General features: G+C 33.6%; 1 protein-coding gene across 4 annotated transcripts in view; it reads right to left on the reverse strand.

Annotated features, from left to right (window-relative positions):
* Positions 1-20,332, reverse strand: part of TLL1 (tolloid like 1) — a 132,786-nt gene that overhangs the window by 64,554 nt on the left and 47,900 nt on the right. For all 4 annotated transcript variants that reach the window (XM_040555945.1, XM_040555946.1, XM_040555947.1 and 1 more), the window contains exons 2-5: positions 9,409-9,519; positions 5,299-5,379; positions 2,870-3,022; positions 1,128-1,245 (exon numbers count right to left, since the gene is read on the reverse strand). In XM_040555945.1, the coding sequence (XP_040411879.1) occupies positions 1,128-1,245; positions 2,870-3,022; positions 5,299-5,379; positions 9,409-9,519 (463 nt within the window). The remainder of the gene's footprint in view (positions 1-1,127; positions 1,246-2,869; positions 3,023-5,298; positions 5,380-9,408; positions 9,520-20,332) is intronic.

The raw sequence follows: 20,332 nt of genomic DNA on the forward strand, positions 1-20,332 counted from the left end.
CACAAGCACTCTCCCAGAGTACGCTCCCTGATTGCAAAGGTCTACAGCCCAGAGACCTGCCAAGGCAAAGGTGATGTCTTTCTCAAAAAAAAAAAAAAAAAAAAAAAAAAAAAAAAAAGCCTAAGGGTGGATTTTATTACGTTGTTCTGCGCCTTAAGAAAAATGTCAGGGGTGTTTTAAGCAGACAAGTCTACATGTAATCTTATGGGCTATAATAAAGCACATTCAGGATCATACCTGCAATGTAAAGAGACCTCAAAACTTTTTTTATGACCTTATAACATAAAAATTAGAAAGTAGGCAGGCAAAGTGCTCATTGATCACAAAGTCAGCAAGGTAGACAGCTGTTCACTTTGGAGCCTACATCCCAAACAGAAGCTGACTATCAGAAATATCATATTTCCCCAGGTAGTGAGTTTGGGAAACTTGAAAAAAACAAAAATGGTGCCTACAGGCAGCTCACTGACCGCTGTATTAATTTAAGATTTCTGAGTGCAATAAACAAATAGAGTTGACTTAGGCATTTGTGAGCAGCAATATTGGAAGATAGAAAGCACTCATTGCTGTAAAGCTACACTAATGAATGATATAACCTAGTTTGTTCGTTTTTACACACCAGTGACATAGAAGAAGGAATGTGCAAAAAGGTCATGAATGTATGGATTGAACAAATCTGGGCAAGGATGGTCAATACAACAGAAAAGTTAAAATTACAATTAAGTACAATTAAGCTGGAAAAAGAAAAAGTAATAAATGTTCATAGTTAATTCATCAGTGAACATGTGATATGCAGAAAAGCTACAAATAAACAAAGAAATAAACAATAAGCCTGAAACAACTTTAGAACAAGATATGAAAAAAGTATGATGGAAAGCCAAACATAAAAATCTCTTCTACATATAGCTAGCAAGATAGTTTTATCTAAAAATATCTGAAAGGCATAACTTCAAAAAGCTACAGTAACTGCTTTCAATTAATCTACAGCCACACAGAACAAATATATCATTTAAACGCAGTAACTTGTCTATTCACTTTCCTGTGAAGTATATATATTCACTTATAAATGCAAAGCTGAGAAACATGGCCAAACACTGAAAGTGTATTGGTCAACATGCATATGCACTTACCCACATGGCCTATATGTAAATACAATATAACTTTCTTCATCACTTCGTTCAATAAAAGTAACACACGTGTACTTCTCCCAGTGCCGCATAGCCTGTTTGAACATGGCACGCTGGGTACCTGAAAGAATGGCATGACATGAAATAAGATATTTTTCTAACTGCTTCTTGTTTCTTAAAACCAGATTTTAATATTAAGAATATAAGCCTGGAGGGAGTTACTAGATCATAAGTTGTGTGTCCCAGCAGTCCCATATACTGCCAAACTCCAATTAAAGGGATATTCGGACCACCAGTTTGCCATAACATATCTGCCTGCAAGGGGAACACTAGTGCCTGAAACACTCTAGCAAACATAAAATCTGCTATAAAAAGCACAGCTATGTTACACTAGAGGAAGACAACAGAAGAAATCTAGTGTTGCTTATATGCCTGCATTAGCATAATATTTACTGAGAATTTTCCCACATGAAATTACCAAGTGGACAACAATTTAAAAATAAATAAATAAATAAATAAATCCCTAGTTCCTATCTATCTAGCCAGAAAGATAAAGGAATTGATAAATTCCTATAGACTTCAAATCTGGAGACCAATTTATCCGAAGCCTTGTAAACAGGCACACCAACCAAGGCACCTGAATTTTATAATGAGCAGTGATCAATATCCACTTTATATTCAAACCTTTCAGAAAATGAAATTCAGAAAAAGTTTTAAATTAAAAAAAAAAAAAAGACAACAAGATCTAGAATTTTACAAAAATAGTGAGTTCAAATCCTGTCAGGATCCTAAGAGTTAAAGGCTATTTCATCCTGTGTTGCCCTTTTCTTTTATCTTTAAGCAATGTTTGACAACCTTTAGGATTTATCTTTTATTATGAAAAAGGTAAAATGTTTTACAGGTACATTTTTTATTAACTTTACTACCATTATTACAAAAATTGGTAATCCTAAAGCAAAGGTCACATACTGTGCAAATACCCACACAAACTTTTACTGTAGCAGTTGGTTTGGAAAGAAGGTCTCTGGTTTCTCTGTATACATATGCATACAATGTATGAGGACTTGCATGTTTCTTTTGGCTTCCTGTATTATTGTGCATAATACGATGTTACTGCATATCTTTTCTCATCCATTTTCCTTTTCTCTCTCTTTTTGCTTTATATTACCTCTTACCTCCACACTGATTCTGATGCATTTACATTTTTCAGGGAAAGCAAATGTTTTATTTTTTTTCTACAGTTTTCTACGAAGAATTATATGTATTGATGTCAGTCTTTTCTTTTGTGATATATAATGTTTGTGTACCCATCTGAAAACCAAACTGAGCAATTACAAAACACATCTGAATCAGTTTGTTGAGTCAAATCAGTTTAGTAGAATACATGTTACACCAGTTAAATCTGTTTTATTCTTAAAACTTAATATCCTACTTTATATATATATATATATAAAACAGCTTTCATAACATTGTTAATTAGGCTCTAGAAAGCAAACGTGTAAAATTAGAGAGACAAACAGCCTTCCCTCTCTATAACATACTTGTATAGTTTTATTACATAGCTTGCCTTTGGGAATATTTTTTTTTTTTTTTTAAGTGTGACTAATGTTTTCAAAACAGACATACTGCAGGCCTGATCCAACAGAAATCTTTCTATTGATTTCCATAGTATGACTTTCTTTAAAATAAAATATATTTTTTAAAAAAATCATATTCTTTCTCTTTATAGAAAGAACAAAGCTTACCAGTGAAATTTCCACCTATTACATATGGGATGACACCCCCTGGCCATATTCTTTCTGTTCGCGATGTGGCAGCTCTGGGAAATCGGTTCTTCTCATTTTTCCCTGAGAATTTTGCAGTAGTCCTTCCTTTAGATGTATTATTTTGCTCAAAGCCTGTAATGATAATTAAAACACTGAATGAGAAGAGGGAGAAAGGGAGAAAGGGAGAAAGGGAGAAAGGGAGAAAGGGAGAAAGGGAGAAAGGGAGAAAGGGAGAAAGGGAGAAAGGGAGAAAGGGAGAAAGGGAGAAAGGGAGAAAGGGAGAAAGGGAGAAAGGGAGAAAGGGAATCTTTATTGCCTAGAAAGTCAAAGTCAGATTATTTCTCTATGTCCTTTAAAAGTAGGATGCTGCTGTTATGCAATGGTCTATCGTTACTGATTTCTTGGAAATGCTTGAAATGGAGAGGCTAAATCTTCATTTTTTGTACAGTAACAATGTGCACACAAACTTATCAATTTAGACACATTGTCAGCATAATTACATCCAAATTTTCTCATTTAGTTAAAAAGAAAAATCCTTTAAAAAAAAAAAAAAAGTAAATTATGTTTTTTCCAGCAAGGAAGAAATGGCTTTGAACAGATCCAAAGTAATCACGACATTTACTGTCCCTTTCATTTTTATTCCAGGATCTGGAAAAATAAAGAGCATAACCAGCCTTAGAGCAATGGACAGGAAGAGGTCCTTAAAGTATTAGATTGGCTTTTATTATCATGAATTATCAGGAAAAAATAGATAAATTATTTGCAAAGCAGGTTGCAAACACATGGAAAAAGTCAGAGGTCATTTCCACCTCTGATCTCCATTACCTGTGGCCATTACCAGTAGACACAACATTTTCAGATGAAAATGTGACTTTCAGTTTCATAATAACCTTACAACACTGCAGGATGCCAATACACATTTTTCACAAATGAGCTTTTGGAATCCTATGGATAAGTATTACTCATGGATGGAATTTGGAAGACCAAAAAAATGAGTACTATTTTGAGATTATCCATCATCCTTCCCATTACAGGTAAATCTTTCTCAAATCAGCTGAAACTTCTATGACAACAGAAGAGGATCAGAATAGCTATACAAGGACTTGAACACCTTAATAAGGATAGATGTCTTCTGAAGCAATTTTAAAGTCAGCATGGACATGAGGGAAGCTGATTAAAATGGATCACTTGAAAGGCAGCCAACAAGCCCTACTCAGTGGGATTGAATTGTTGCTCCTCATGAAACAGTACACCTTCCCTCTGTGATACCAGTTCCACTTAAGTGTTACTGGGTACATCAGGCTGCACTGTAAGGACCATGGAGGGCTCCAGGGCAGAATCAAGGTACAGTGCCTTGGAATAGCTCCAAGGTTGGGAGCAGCCAAAGGAAAAAAGGGAAGAAGTTACAGCATATACAGCATAGGGAGAAAGTTCTTCATGCATGAGAAAAGTCTAACTTTATAACAATTAACACAATATATAATTTATATCAGAAATTATATAGGAAGTAGCAGGGTAAAAAAAAAAAAAAAAAAAAAACATGCACACAGGTAAAACAAATAACCTACCCTTGCATTAAATAAGTATGTAAACGAGAATTTCACAACAGTTTACAGCACAGATAGAAACTTCAGAAGAAAAATCATTACTGAGTCATCTGACACATTAAGATAGATATTTTATGATTTAAAATTCTTATCAATTTTCTTTTGAACTACAAGTAGTAAGAAATTTCTTCCAAATTCTTATAAAAGATGACAAGCATTTATGCTATACTAAAATATCATATAAAGAATTAAGTTTATATATCAGAACACAACTGCAAAGGCAGTTACAGTTTTACATATTTTCCTTTTTGAGGTTGAGGTATCATGACATTAAATTGACATCTCCTCACACCAAATATGGTGAATGAACTTGACCAGTATAAATAATTTCACTGACTTCGCATGCTGAATTCAACTACATTCATACTGACAAAAGTATGATGTGTTTGTTCAGCATAACACAACACAAGTGCTTCAAATGCTGTGTGACCCAACACAATGCCCCACCTGGATCCAGAAAAAATACAATGAAATTAACAACTATGCAGCATAGCTTACCTGTACTGAGCATTGTATTGATATCATTTAAACTTATAAATGTGAAGATAAATATACTAAGCAGCTAAGGAATTTTTAATATGAGATGCAAAAATACATATTTTAGCTTCCAGATCTGATATTTGAAATGGACCTCTAAGAAACACAATGAAGAGCTAATCTCTTCATTACTATTCTTGTACTATTTAAAGTTTGTTTATGTCAATAGTAATACAGCGAGGCTTTAAAATATTAAAAATATATATATATTTAAAAAAATTATCATCACGTCAGGTAACCTGCTAATTTAAACAGTGAAAATACCCGAGCCAAATCTTCGTATCCTGTCTATGAGCTGATAGAGGGCACCTCGTTTTTTTGACATTCCATGCTCTCCAAAGCCACCTTTAAAAATAAAAGAAAAAAATATTACAAAAAATTAAGAACATGGAATCCTACACCTACAGCAATTATATAACCAGATGAGATTAGGAAATATCCTGTAAGAACTGCAATGTGTCTTTAAGGAAGTTTAACATACTTCAATGACTCGCATACAAATTCTTCAAGTATTCTTGACAATGAAACAAAAAGACATTTTTAGCTGAAAATTTTTCTAATATGCATTCCAGAATGTAAGCCAGCATGTCTTTGTCATTCAGAGAAGTCATGACAATTACATCATTTAATTATTATTTGAAGCCTTTTTCTTCTCGGTGACCTTGACATCCTCTGAGCTATATTGATTGACAGCTAAAAGCCCTACTCTCACAAAAATTTCCTGAATGCATGCCACTATCAAGGCATTTCAGGGGAAGAGAAAGAGTGAAAGGAAACATCTAAAGTTTCACCAGAAACAACACAAAACAGAAACAAAACAAAACAAACAACAGCAACAAAAATGATAAATATTTATTGTGGTTGATTTTAGCACGAAAGTTTTAGCTTGTTTGTCAACATGCAAATGAATATGCAACACACTCTGAAGGCTTTGAAACATCACATACTGGTGTGTATTGCAATAAGGCCTCACAGGCATATATGTCTGTTATTTTAGTAATCAATGAACAAGAAAAATTAAGCTAGTAAATTGTTGATTCTAACATGTATCCTGTGTTGTTTTTTTTTCAGAAATGTACCACGTTTCCAGGTTTAGTGTGTACATTTAATGCATGACACATACCGCCTTCACGTCTGATTCTTTTGTGGTTACAAGTGGCTTTGAAAAAAACAGTAAGCCTCAAATAAGAATATTGATAACACCACACTAACCAGTAAATCATCAGAATTGTTAAAAAGATTTTGTGATTTTTAGAAGTTTGTAGTAAGTTACATTTTAAGATGCAATATCTGTCATAGGACAACAGATTTTTCAACTTACTTGTACAACAGCAAAAGTAAAATAGAAATGAAAGGACACTGAAACCTCCAACCACCACAGAAAAGACCTTTCCCAATCTCCCATAAAAACTTTCAATATATATGTGGAAAATATATTTACTAAATTGCAACTTGAAATCATTCCATATAAGGCAAGTGAGTTCATGTGGCTGCTCAATGAGTAACAATGTGCCTAATTATTTGGATTACACTGTCACATAGTTGCTTGTTCCCTTGAGAAAAATTTTCCAAATTTTTTAAAACATTTTAGATAGATGAGGTAATAGTTCAACACATTCCTTCCCAACAAGTTATATGGTTAACTATAATATACACTACAGAGACTATAATAATTCCATTGCTTGTATCAATCATTATTAATGCAAATGTCTCTGATGCTAACATTCATATCATAAAAAGGCAGAGAGCTAAAGATTCAAAAAAACATATAAAATAAATAACCCTAAAACCCAGCAACTTTAACAGACATAACAGGAATAAAAACAAAAAAGCAAACAAACGAAAACATTATTTACTGAATGAAACACCCTGTGTAATCCATTTCATGAAAAACTAAAGAAGAAAAAGTATTTCACTTAACTAATCTGGCCTATATGAATAACCTACAGCTTTGCCAAACCAAAGTCTGAAAAAATTGTTTAAAAATAAATAAATCTCTTTTGCTGCATCTTCTTCATCACGCTTCAGGTAGGAGCAGGAGGATACTCTTGGCAATTTGCATTCATACACAGCAATTTTATCACTTTCGCTGTTTTTTTTATTTACAATTATTTTGTGCAGTGTTGGATAAAACAACAAAAAATGACAGAGCCACACTGAGAAGCTCACAAAGTATCTGGTCCTGCAAATCCATGCTGATAATCCTCACCAAAACAAGCAGTCACAAAAAGTGAATCAGAGCGTGTGAGCTCACTGCTTTAAATTAGTCATTCCAGTGAAAAATGCAACATGGATAGTTTATATCCATGTACTTAACCTTTCTACCTGACGTTACCTATGTTTTTGAGGGTCAACAGCCGAACAACAAAGCAGGAGCATAAAGTGCTCAGAAATCAATCACATATTTTTCACTGTATTTGTAAGGAAGGTAACCTATTAATTTGTTTTCTATTGAACCACCATATTACCTTCCTTTTCCAGTTGTTACCTAATATTAATTAGCTAGTTGTCGGTAATTTCTTCTATTGAGAATTAAAGGGGGAAAAAAAAGCACACTATACTGTGCAGTTTGCAAAAACTGGCCAACTTATATATCAAAATGTGATAAACTTAGGAAAAAATACATATGTGAACCTTAAAACAAGACTTCTCCAACTCTGTTTTAGAAAAATCAAAACTGTAGAGCATTCATTGAGAACCAGTACCAAAACATTAACTTCAGCGGAGTTTGTTCTCCAAAATCCATTTCTATTGATTATCTTAGCTGTATTGATTCCCCCTTGTGCAATAAGGGTAGACAAATATGATCCAAATGCATTAGTAATCCTCAGTAGGATGAGTCAATATCCTGAATAGGATACTGTAACATGCAGATAATGCACCTCAAGACAGGTAAGGAAAGAAAGTCAAATAATAGAATATATAAATATAGCTGAAAAAAAAAAAAAAAGCTTAAAAATCTATATTCTTTCTTTGGTAATTGAAAAAAAAATATTTTTCCAGTTAAAAGAAAAGAATAGAAAAATAAAAAGGAAAGTCGGCAGGCCAAAGAAGTCACTTGACTGCATCCATTTTAAGGACCTTGCTGTCTACGTTGTCTGCAAAAATGGAGCCTGAAATACTTCAAATTGTCAATTAAAAATATTTGTTTGAGGTGAAGTGGGAGAAGGAAACCCCTGGCTCTAATGACTTTTTAATATTCAGCCTTAATCTAGACAAGATCAGAGATGATCCTAGCTGAAAGAAATGAGTGGTTTCAAAGGGAGATAAAATAAATTTTCAAGTTATTATAACAACAGTCTAATCACATACTCTAACTACAAGAAAGAGTGAAAATACACCATGTATATTTATTTATCAATAGTGAAAGATTAAACTACAAAATGCTTTTGTCTGAAAAAAATCATTTCCGGTCATTCCTTAAAATGATCCTTATTTTCACTTACTAGGAATCATCAAGTTATTATTAGCTGAGTTCAGCAACATATAGACCATGCTTAATAGAAAATAAACTTCAGAAATGCATTTATGCATTTTCTACTATGCATAAATATTCTCTTTCACGCCTTCCCACTAGAATTTTTTTGGTACCATATCCTGAAAGTTTACACATTCACAGTCATGAGTTTACAAATCACGGCCTGAAAGCATGAATATTTTTAGACACTAAGTAGATATCCATTTACACACGGACTATGTTTTCACACACACGTATACATATATATTTACACAGGAATAATATCTCTTTATCTATCTGTCTCAAAAACCAATTGCCTTTGTTTCAGTTTCCAGAACTAATGCATGGTATGTGACAAATTTACATTCTAATTCAAATTCTAGCAAGGATAAAAATATTCTTGTGCATCTTCTAGATTGATGTGCAGATCTGGATTAAACAACAACAACAGGAAAAAAAAAAGAGCAAAAGGAGGTGTTACAATTCAAGAATCCCAGTCTCGCCTCCAGGATTCCCTGTTTTCTCCACAGGGCATCTCAACTCTGCTATCGGGAACTTGCAGAGCTGAAAGCAATGCTTTGTACAGTTTCCTTTCCCACATGACCACCTGCAGAGAAGACTGGCAGAGAGGTTCCTCCCAGTTTCTGCTCTTTGGCTCTACAAGGTTTTTTGTTGTTGTTTGTTTTTGTTTCTGTTTATTTGTTTTAATCAGAAATGCAGAAAAAATAAAATAAATTTGAGCTTTTCCTTTTGCTTCACTTAAACAAGTTTGTAGTACTTGTTGAATATTTTTTTAACTGTAAACTAACATTATCCATAAAGTTTTGCTGACTTTCTGCACTTAAAAACAGAGATGAACTTACATGCATAAGTAAATAAGAGAAAAATAAGTTAAAAGCAAGTCTGAAATATCATACCTGTGTTATGGCCAAGTCTTTCGTTGGAGTGCTGCGTAAGGTCAATTGTCCTGTCAATTTGAAAGATTTTTAAGTCTTCATCATCTAAGGCAATATCTCCCCAAAAGACAGCTTTAAATAAAAAAGAGCTCAATTTAATTAAAGAATTTAGTTTTACATTAAAACCAATCTGAAGACTATAATACCCTGTTACAACCCTTTGGGAAATATATGACCAATACACATTTATATGACATACATTTCCTTACTGATCTGTATTTTTATACAAAGAAATAAAACTATCTAAGAAAAGAGAAATAATTTGTTTCACTATTCTCCCAAATTTGTATAGGCTTTTTAAGTTCTTTAAACACTGTATAAGTGCAATCATATAAATTTAACATCAATCAATTAACAAACTTTCAGCATATCTGATGTTTTCTGCATGTAAATACAACAGAGGAGACTAAAAAGCACTGAAATATGTTAACATTTAAAGTATAAAGTCAAAAATATACAGTAATGATAGAATACAATCTTTTCTTATTTCATGCCTTCCTACACCTTTTGGTGCATTTCTTCTTTCCTGTTCTGTTTAAGACTCAATTTTTTTCTGTTTGCCTTTTTTTTAAAGTCAGTTCATCTTCCCTAAGCTGCCATCACAACTCAGTGAGTCAAGATATAGGCAAGAGTTCAGGATCTATACCTTCAGTCTTTCATTTCTACTTTTTTCTGAGTTTTTAAGCTCAAATCTCCCTGCCAACTCAAACTTATCATGAAAGATGAACTCAGCAGACCATCCTCCATTGACGTGAAGGAATTCAACAGAGCATTACCAATTAACAGGAGTTGAAGTGATTAGTAACATTATCCAAATACTTCCTTCTCCCTCTCTTCACTGCTTCTGTAGATGTCTATTATTTGTCCCCTCAGAATCACAAAGCCTCTGGGATCAAGACTTGTGTCATCTTCAAATCTCTGCCCAATTTCTCCTGTCCAGGTAGACATCACTATCTCTGTTTGGTTGTCTGTTAAACAGTTCCACTGCAAATTGCTTTCTTAAGGAGTTTGTCCAGAGTCCATCTATTACCAAATTACTCTCTCAGGTCTACTTCCATTCAAACATCCCAAACACTAACTAGTCTTCCTTTTCTGTCGTTTTTCATTTTATCAAATTATAGAGACCATTCATCAGATAATATTTTCATTATATTCCCATTAGTGCAGAATTTATCTTTTTCTTATTGATTAAAGATTATATTCATAATTATTTAATCAAATCCATACCTAAAAAGTCATCTTCTTGATTTTCCTGTTACTTTTTTTGAATTCAAGGCAATTAGAAGAAATGATTTTGAAAATGTCTTTGGTCTGCCTTGTAAAATATCTTTAAGAAAAAAAAAATAGAGCAACTACACAGAGTTCAAAAGTGAAAATGAACCTTTGCAATTAAAAACATAACCATCTTCTAAATAAGAGCATTTTCACTTATTAAATATTTGCATAAAGAGATGATGTTCCCTAGAAACAGCAAGTATTTCAGACTATTTCTGAAACTGTTCAGTCACTTCTCATATATTTGTGAACAGTCTCTTTCCAAGGGTCCCTACTTCCCTTATACATGTTGAGCACATCCATCCTCTGCCTAGCCTACCCACCAGTAATAGTTTTTACTATCAGGTCAAAAGACATAGCTAGTGGCAGCTCTAAGTGTCTTTTTCCTTGAACTTTCTAGGGAAAAAATAAAAAAAAATAAATAAAAATTTAAAATCTCAAATTGTCTGAGTTTTGAACAGTGAGGAGAAAAAGTCTCCATCTGACTCTTGAGTTAAATATTATTTATTATTTCTATTATAACCATCTTCTAGATATTTCTCTTGGATGTCATTCACAGTATGGGCCACTGCTTAGCACAAAGACAGCAAATTTTGATGATACACTGTACAAAAAAATGGTCAAAAAAAAAAGAGGAAGCAGCTATTAACATTACACTTTAAAAAGACATGACATGCTTTAACAGAGGTCACAGAGGTTGTCCAAACCAAACCTGAGTAAGTGCTAAAAATTAATAGCAATCCCATTTATTCTTTCCTGGTTGCACTGAGAGTTAACAAAATGAAGGTTCTGAATTACCAAAAGTTGAAAAAAAAAACTCACTGACAGAGCCGTATTAGCAGAAATCACTTTGGTTTCAGTACATAATACTGTTACATAAACATGAAATAAAAACTCAAGGCAAATTGAGCATTTAAAAAAGTGTACAATGATTTGGTTGAAAATATGTCCTCTCTAGATCTGATGATCCATCTTTAGTACTTCATTGTAGTAACATTCACCTTGCCATGAAAATACAACTAGAGAAGACTCAAGCCCTATAAATTTGTCTGACAAATGCATTAAATTTGCTTGCACAGATACAAAAAAATAAAAATAAACAACAACAGCAAAAAACCTTACTGCTCAAGAAAAGTACAATAACTGTTTGCTGAGTTCAAACAGAAAACAAAGCTATGTTATTTTTGTTAAACATTTGGACTGCTAGCTAGAGTTGTTCTTGATTAGCAACCAAGTACAAGCTAAAGTTTAATAATAATATAACCATGGCAATATAACAATAAGTGCTGATGCAAGTTCGATGCAAATATAGGTGAGTAACCTTCGTGACCAATAACAACTAGGTTCTCTTATGTATGAGCTAAATATTTGTAAATATTTAAGAAAGAAATATATGCAATTTTCTGTTTGTTTAACAGAATAATAGGATGTTTTCTTCAGGCAGGTGTTATTTGACACAAAATAATTCTGTTTAGCAGGTCACGTAAAAATCAAACAGGGCAAGAGGTAGAAACCTGGAGAGAACTCATATGACTTCAGCAAGAAATTAATAACTGCCTCTTTACTTTTATTGAAATAAATCTGCGATTTTCTGAACTAATTTCAGTGCAACTGGGAAAAAATACATCTATAGCAAGATAACAGCTGACTGTGTTCTATTTAATTTAATTTCGATCCATCATTAAAAATTAGAAATGAGACATAAAGGAAGCTGATAACTGCTTTTTAAGAATACAAATTTTTCCAACAAAAAGCCTGCATTTCTTCCTTCAACAAAGCCTGAAGCAGAAACCCACATGAACTTTTAAAAAACAAACAAAAATAATAAAAAACACATTTCCATAACTGTTAAAACTATCCTTTCAGACTGTCCATGTGTCACAGTACTTTGTAACTAGAGAGGATTGTATTTCTATCTCCTGCCTTAAAATTTTTATGGCCTGAAACTGTCTGAAGAAGTTGCTTTGTATACTTCATCTTGCTGCACACCAATCTGAACCTTATGGAAAGCAAGCAGAGGATTGTTTGGGTATGCAAGGCGTGTCGAAGACTGTGCTAAGAGTAAGTTAAGGTTAAGAGTTTTCTTAGCTCCCTTTAAAAAACTTCTGCCAGAATTGGCATGTTCAGCTACGCAACTCTCTTGTTCTTCAAAGATATTTCATTCATAAGTTTGCTTCAAAAAATTAACAAGAATCAGATAACAAATTTTGCTTAACACACTAAAAAATAAAAAATGAAATTTCAAAATGATCCAAACGGAACTTAAAGTTGCCACCTGTTTCAGATTTCTTTACATTCTCTCTTATCATCTACATAGTGACGAGGAAAACTTGATGTCTACAGGCAACTTTTTCATTTGAATTGAACACGCAAAAGTCTGCAACATGCAAACTTAGGAAAAATCTGCTGAAAACTACAATATCTGAAGCAAGTATGTAATAAGGATAGATAGATAGATAATTATACTAAATGTTATTTCAGTCAACTTTCCTTTCTGTTTTTTGTTTTTTTTTTCAAGGGGGAAGGAGGGAAGATGTTTTGTTTGTATTATATAGGCACTACATTGCGCGTTTAGACAAAATCAACTGACAAAGAGGACGCACACGTTGCTTTCAGAAAGAGGACACGGACTGTTTACCCATAAAAGCACATTTTTCTGTAACATCAAAGAAAGATTATGCACATACATACATCCTGCTAATACATACTCTTCACCTATAGACGCAATTCTGATTTCATACAACTCAAAGCACTCAGCCAAACACCACCTTCAAAAAGGACTGACTAAATTACGAGATAAAAGTCTGCCATGCAAAGCAGTTAAGCTTTGCTACATGCAAACAATTGCCTCACCAGAATGAAAACAAACAAGAAACTAAGTATCTTACAGAAGATACATTTTTATGGTTATATATTCTTGGATGGAAAGTGTTACCATAAAAATGCAATTGATAAGGAAGAGTAAGATGATTTCTGACATATAGATCAAGCATGGGAACTACAGCTATATTCTACCTGTGGCAACTTGAACTGTTATCACAAATAATGAATATTCGTCTGTGAAGCTCTCTTTGCTAACATACTGTCTTCCAATAAGACCATCACCACACCAAATATCCACTATTCTGGATGAATTAAATATACTACTAAGAAAATAAAGTAATTAAAAAAAAGGAAAACTATTAAAATTATTTTAAGTATATGCAGATACACCCATAGTATGAGTTAGCATACATGGTTAGGACAAAAAGGCTTTTCATGACTTTCTAGAAGATGGTCAGAAGTCACGGAACATGAATGAAATCACATAGTTAAATTCATGGGGCTATGATATGCAGTAGAATGGATCTTTCTGGGATTAAAAATACCAATTAGTATATAAACCTGCAAATTATATACAGGAATATATTCATTATGATTGCAAAACCAAAAATCATCTATAGCAAACTGTTTCACAATTTGTCCTACAATTTTTAAAACAAAAACTATAAACAGCCATTTTGGAGTAAAATATATTGCTGAGAGTATCAATACTAATATTAGTAACAAAACAAAAAATGCAACTAAGGAAAGATTGCTAGTGTTTGCCCCTAAAGCACAGCAGCATAGCAGAAAGAAAAAAAACAGTACTATCCCAGAATCTCTGATTAGCACACAGCTACCAAGGACAGCTCTAAGAGACTGACACTGCAGTAGACCATTAAGATCCAAAAAGAATTTCCATAATGTGCTTTGTTTTGATTACAGTGCAAGCTAGAGAAACATTCAACTCAAGCACGGCGTTCTTACATTCGGACAACTTTTTTCAACTTTTGAAAACAAGATTAGAAAAGTTAATATTGCAATGAATTAGAGTACTATAACCTGAAATTCTCTCTTAGGCTAAACAAACTAGGCAAAATGAGAAGTAAACTGTGATCAGCCACACAGGTATTCTCTTGTTCTGTGAGCAGACGCAGAACCATGACAGGGAGATTACTGCCTTATTGAAAAGATGCCAATGAAAGGATTAAGGCAGTTTTAGAAGACATTTTAAAAGCATAGCCTCAGATTTTGGTATGCTACTGGGAGTGGAAAGCACAGGAAGTTTATCCCCTTCATAGGAGCTGCCAAGAACTAACAACAAAAATATCAGAATTAACTGAAAGCCAAAATATAAATCTGAAGAGCTTTGAGCTTCTTTCTTTCCTTTTGATGGCAGGTGGGCCACCCAGTGCTTTTCAAAATCTGACCAGCAATTTATGCAGCAAGAGGTGCCAAAAAGCATGCTGGCCCAAGTTCAGGGTTCATCTAAAAGCCCATGTGCAACAGTTCCAATTAGCAGCCTCTTCTATAGCTGAGTCACTGAGTACTTCCCTGCAACAACACAGCTATGTGCATTACAATCTATCTTGGTGAGTCATTTTATCCCATACAATCCATTTCACAGCTTACATAACTGCCTCTGAAACTCTGAATAGAAAAAGGGAAATCGTGTGCTAAATAAGTAAAAACAATTTTACCTCATTATGAGGAGAGCAACATATGCTACTATAATTAGCTTAATTTTGTATTCAAACCAGTTCATTTTTTCCAAGATTTTCAGGTGCAATATACTTTTCTCAGGAATCATTAAAATGAGAACAAGACACCAATTAAACAGCAAAAGATTGCAAATACAACTGCAAGCATAAGACTGCATGCCATACTCTGGATTGTTTCTATCACTGTTCTTCATGAGTGCTACCTTCAGCCATAACAGTCAAATAAATTTCAGTGTTATCATACAGAGATCAAAGAACTTTCAAAAGAAATTTATGAACCAAAATTAATGTGTGTTCGATAATTATCAAAATCAGTTTAACTTTTTATTGAACAAAAAAAAAAAGTATATGACAGAAAACTTTATATAAAACCTTAACAACATTAAATAGAAGAACAATGCAGCCTATTTTCAGATATACCAAAACTAGAGATTAGTTACTACATTAATTTCAGCATACGGCATTTTCAAATCTGTGCACAACTATGAGCAACTTAGTGAAATTTATTGATTTACTTGAAAAAAATGACAGTCACACCTGAAAAGGGATACAACTCCTCTGACAGGCTGCTTCCATATTCCTACTTACTATGAAAAAAATTGATGTAAAATAGTAAGCTTTATATCTGTTTTGTTCTGATGTGCAGTTAAAAAACACCACCTAAGAGTCCAAATACGTTACCACCATATCATAAATGCATGTTATAAAACAAAATACTTTTCCCTTGGTAGCTGGACTGGTTCACTAGTCTGTTTGCCATCCATTTGTCTCCCCAGATTCCTATTTCCCTGACCACTAATATTACATGGGGTGCTTGTTTAATTGTAGCATACCATAGTCCCAATGCTTTTTATTTCAACTACTAAAATACCCAGGATTACTAAGGTGACATTCCTAGTGATTCGGATATGTAACACTAAAAATTTGGCTACCATGAGAGAAACAGCAGATCTATGTTAGCAGAAGTGTGATCATGAATGAAAGAATACTAGAAGTTGTAGCTTTAGAAGAACCATAAATCCCTTATCTTCCTGAAATGAGGTATGCATAGATCTTGAAAGTTTTAGGAATTTACAGGGCAGGGGGTGTGAGGTGTGGGGGTATTACGTTAAGTAACAAGCACTTTTGACAAAGTCCAAAATAAATAATTATAGAAATGTCTGCCCCATGCACTGAAAAAAAAAAAAAAAACACAAGTTTTTTCCAAAATAATAATAATTTGGCTTTGGTCAACCACAAAAAGATAAAGTCAGTAGAGAAAAGGAACTGGACTGCAACCCTGCAGCTTCTTACGTGAGAAAACACCTTCCTTTTGCAACATAAACTATTTGCAAGTCTAGAAGTGATTCTGCATGAACTTGAACAGTTTCTTCTGAATATTATCATAGCCCTACCCAAAGCTTCAAAATATTCAGCCTTAAAAATACTGGAAGAGGTACCAACAAAATGTCGTCAACATAGGAATATCACTTGGATTCATGAAAGAAGAGGAATTTTTGTACTGAAACATACAAAACCAATTGAAAATCTTGAGAAATCAAACCAATGTCAGTGTTGGATCAAGATTTAAGTCTATTCAAATCACAAACATTTCAACTTGTCATTTATGTGCCATAACTACAAAAAACTAAATTAATGGATGGTTTGGCTTTTCATAAAATGAGTTCTCCTGCTGCAATATTAAGGGAAAAGTAACAGTCAAGTAAAGAGAAGTTATTCAAAAATCTAAAGCTTGAGTCAAAGGTATTTTAGATCTCAAGATTACAAGACTCAAGATGAAATCCGTAATTTTTCTCTCAAGATAATATTTCATAATAAAATCCATTTGAATACTTATTTTCTGTAAAACAAAACTACACAGCCTCTATAAAAAAAACAGTTGTTCATGTCTTGAAGTTGTACTTCCACTTTTTTTATACTGTAAATATATAGCCACTAATACATTTTTCTTAAAAGCAATCCAAAATAACCAAAAACCTAAGCAGGTCTTCCCAAACACATGCGATTCCTAAACAAACAAACAAACCAAAAAAAAAAAAAAAAAGAGGAAAAAGAGGACAGTCAACTTTAAGCACTACCAAAACACGTATCTCCTTTTTACTAATTGAACATTATGTATTAACTTAACTTTATGTATTTTCCCTTGCACTTCCACATATTTTCCTCTCTTCCATTTGCCATCTCTCCCTCAAAACCCTCTGGACTGATCATGTTAATTCATTTGGTTCCTTGGCATGGTTTCATCCCTTCAACACTCATACCATTCTATTTTTTCAAGACTCCTACCTCGAACTCCTACCCAAAAGGCCACTATTTTCCCTAAGAAATGCATCATTTCTACTTCTATCAGAAAATAAAATAATGACAGCAGAATACTTAAAACATTAAAAAGAAAAAGTCAGACTGTAGATCACTTAGAAATACATTCCTCCATTCTTTTGAATGTGGCATCTCTTGGCAACAGCTTACATAGGCATACATACAGTTATCCTGAAATCAGCTAACTTATGTAGTAGTGATGTAGCCTTGGAAGCACAAATTTTACTGCAACCCTTTCAAATCACCAGCAACACAGTTTCCTTAACTGTTCTTTAGGAACCGGTTAACTTCCTTGTAATCTCCCTTAACACCATTACTACAAGCAACTCACCACCCTCTATTTTTAGCTTCCTTCCTTTCTTTCACCATGTGTTCACATTTATGGGTAGGGTGATGGCAAGACCCTGCTGGGGCCAAGTTACAGCTGTGGATCCCTGCGTATGGTACACAGCATTTGACTGTAGCTCCTTCACACTGTTCTCTGCATAGTCTGCAGGAAGTTATTACCATTTTCACACATCTAGGACATAAAAACAACCAGGTCTGACCAAACTGCAGACACAAAAAAGCCAGTTGTAGAGCCAGAGCCAGGAGAACAGAAACAGTTGCCAGAAAGGCAACCCTCCATCCTATAGAGTCAGTTGCTTTCCAAACATCTCTCCAGGGCTCAGGGCAATCAGATGATAGGGCTACTGGTTAAGTGGCATGCAGTACTTGGGCATGTTCCAAGTACTGAAAAACAGAAGAGGTTTCCAATGGAAAGCACTGCTCTCAAGGAAATTGAGTGATTGTGACATCCATCATGGTCAACTTTTCACTTACCAGAAGAGGCATTTGTAGAGCTTGATCTTTATCAAAGGGGATAACAATCTCCTACAGATGTTTCTCCATGACACATCACATTGACTAACAGATGTCTATTTCCACTGAGTTAACTACAGCTTTTACTTTGCTCTCAATTTGAAAGTAGTTAAATTTCTAAATTCCATTTTTTTTTCTATTCCTTTTTCTGAGGGGCAGTTTTCATATTCCTTTAAAATATGTGCCAAATATATATATATATATATATATATATATATATATATATATTCAAGAAAGCAAAGACTATTTTGACAGAAGTCTCGATGTTAGGTAAAAGGACAAACTTCACTCCTGAATGGTATTTTTGGTATTTTGAGGACAGGCTCTTTAACAATGCAACAGTACCTGTATCAAAGTTTTGATTCTTAGTTCAACTGTTCAATCTGACAAGCTTTCTGACTTTCAGCAACTGTGTTTTTGTAAGCAACATCATCATCAACAACACACGTACGTTGTACACACGTACATGGTTAGCCACGAACCTGAATGAATACGACTTTACTGACCAAACAGTAAAGGTTTCTGCACACTATGAGAAAGCAGCTATTATAAGAACTTTTTCACTGCCACAGGACAGATATTAACAAAACAAACCTTCAAAGAAATGTTCTGAAAGAGATCCATTTACCCATCCTGCTATTAACTTTTTTATTATTTTCTACAATTTTAGTTTTTAGACTATGGAAGGATTCAAAAGTGAAAAAACTAAACACAAGCTTTTCTTAAGAGTAGTTATCTATCATATATACCCTGGTGGCTCTCGATCAATGATTGCTGAAAAATGTAGGGCAATCACAGCTGAATTTTCTCTATTTAAATTTTCTCTACAAGCACCCTTATAAGGGTGCATATCATCCCTAGCAGAAGGCACTGCCTGAGTATTTGTTGAGCTTTCCTTTAGCATTAATAGGTTGTGGTTTCACAGGATTCTGGCACATAAATGGCAGAGAGCTATGAGGTCTTTTTTGTTGTTGTTGTTTTAGTTTGGCTTTTTTGGCTGTTGTTTTGTTGTTGTTCATTTGTTTAGGGTTTGTTTTTGTTTTGTTCTGCTGCCCCTGTGCACCTGCAAATGATAACTTCTGCTACAGCTGGCTTTCTTAAGAAGGCTAGAAAAATACACCAGGACAGAAATTCTTGTCTATGACATCACATTGGTCATACCTACAACAGTAAGCCTTATATGACCACTATGATGCTATAACATTCATCTCTATTATATATTTAAACTCCATTTCTCTATGAATAGCCTTAAGGTCAAGATCTACAAAGTTAATGAAAGAATAAAAGTAAAAGTTAATGAAAGAATAGACTCCACAAGGCAAAATTACCCGTATAAAAGTGAAAACTTTTTTTAAAAACATATAAAATACATACACGTATAAAGCCAGAAAGAATAAAAATAATTGTTTTTAAATTAAGAATAGAAATTAAGAACAGAGTTGAATTAATTCAATTCATTAAAGAATGGAAAAATGCAACATTAAAAATAAACCGTAAATTGAAGAATGGAGATCAGAGAATATCACCTACATGAAAGAGCTGTTAGGGCTGAGACAGACACAGCAGCTGTTACAAGGCCTCCTCAAAGATTCAAGTCTTAGACATTTTCATTTGAATACCAAGAGAACAGAACAGCACCAGAAATTCAAGTAAATTACCAAGCTAACTGATAACACACAGTAGACACTGAAGGACTAAAACTATTTTACTCTTTGCCTCACATTCATATTAATCTACTTTGTACAGAATGTTGCATAACACAGCTGATGTCTTACAGCTTTTTTTGCCTCATAGTGCCTAAATTTCAGGTCAAAATAGCTTCTTTAGGTTCACAAAATAAATTGTATTTTATAAGTGAAGTATCATACCTTTCATGACTTTTTCTGTGTGATTAACATCTTTTTACT

Source organism: Cygnus olor, chromosome 4 (assembly GCF_009769625.2).
Source record: "Cygnus olor isolate bCygOlo1 chromosome 4, bCygOlo1.pri.v2, whole genome shotgun sequence".
Lineage (NCBI taxonomy): Eukaryota > Metazoa > Chordata > Aves > Anseriformes > Anatidae > Cygnus > Cygnus olor.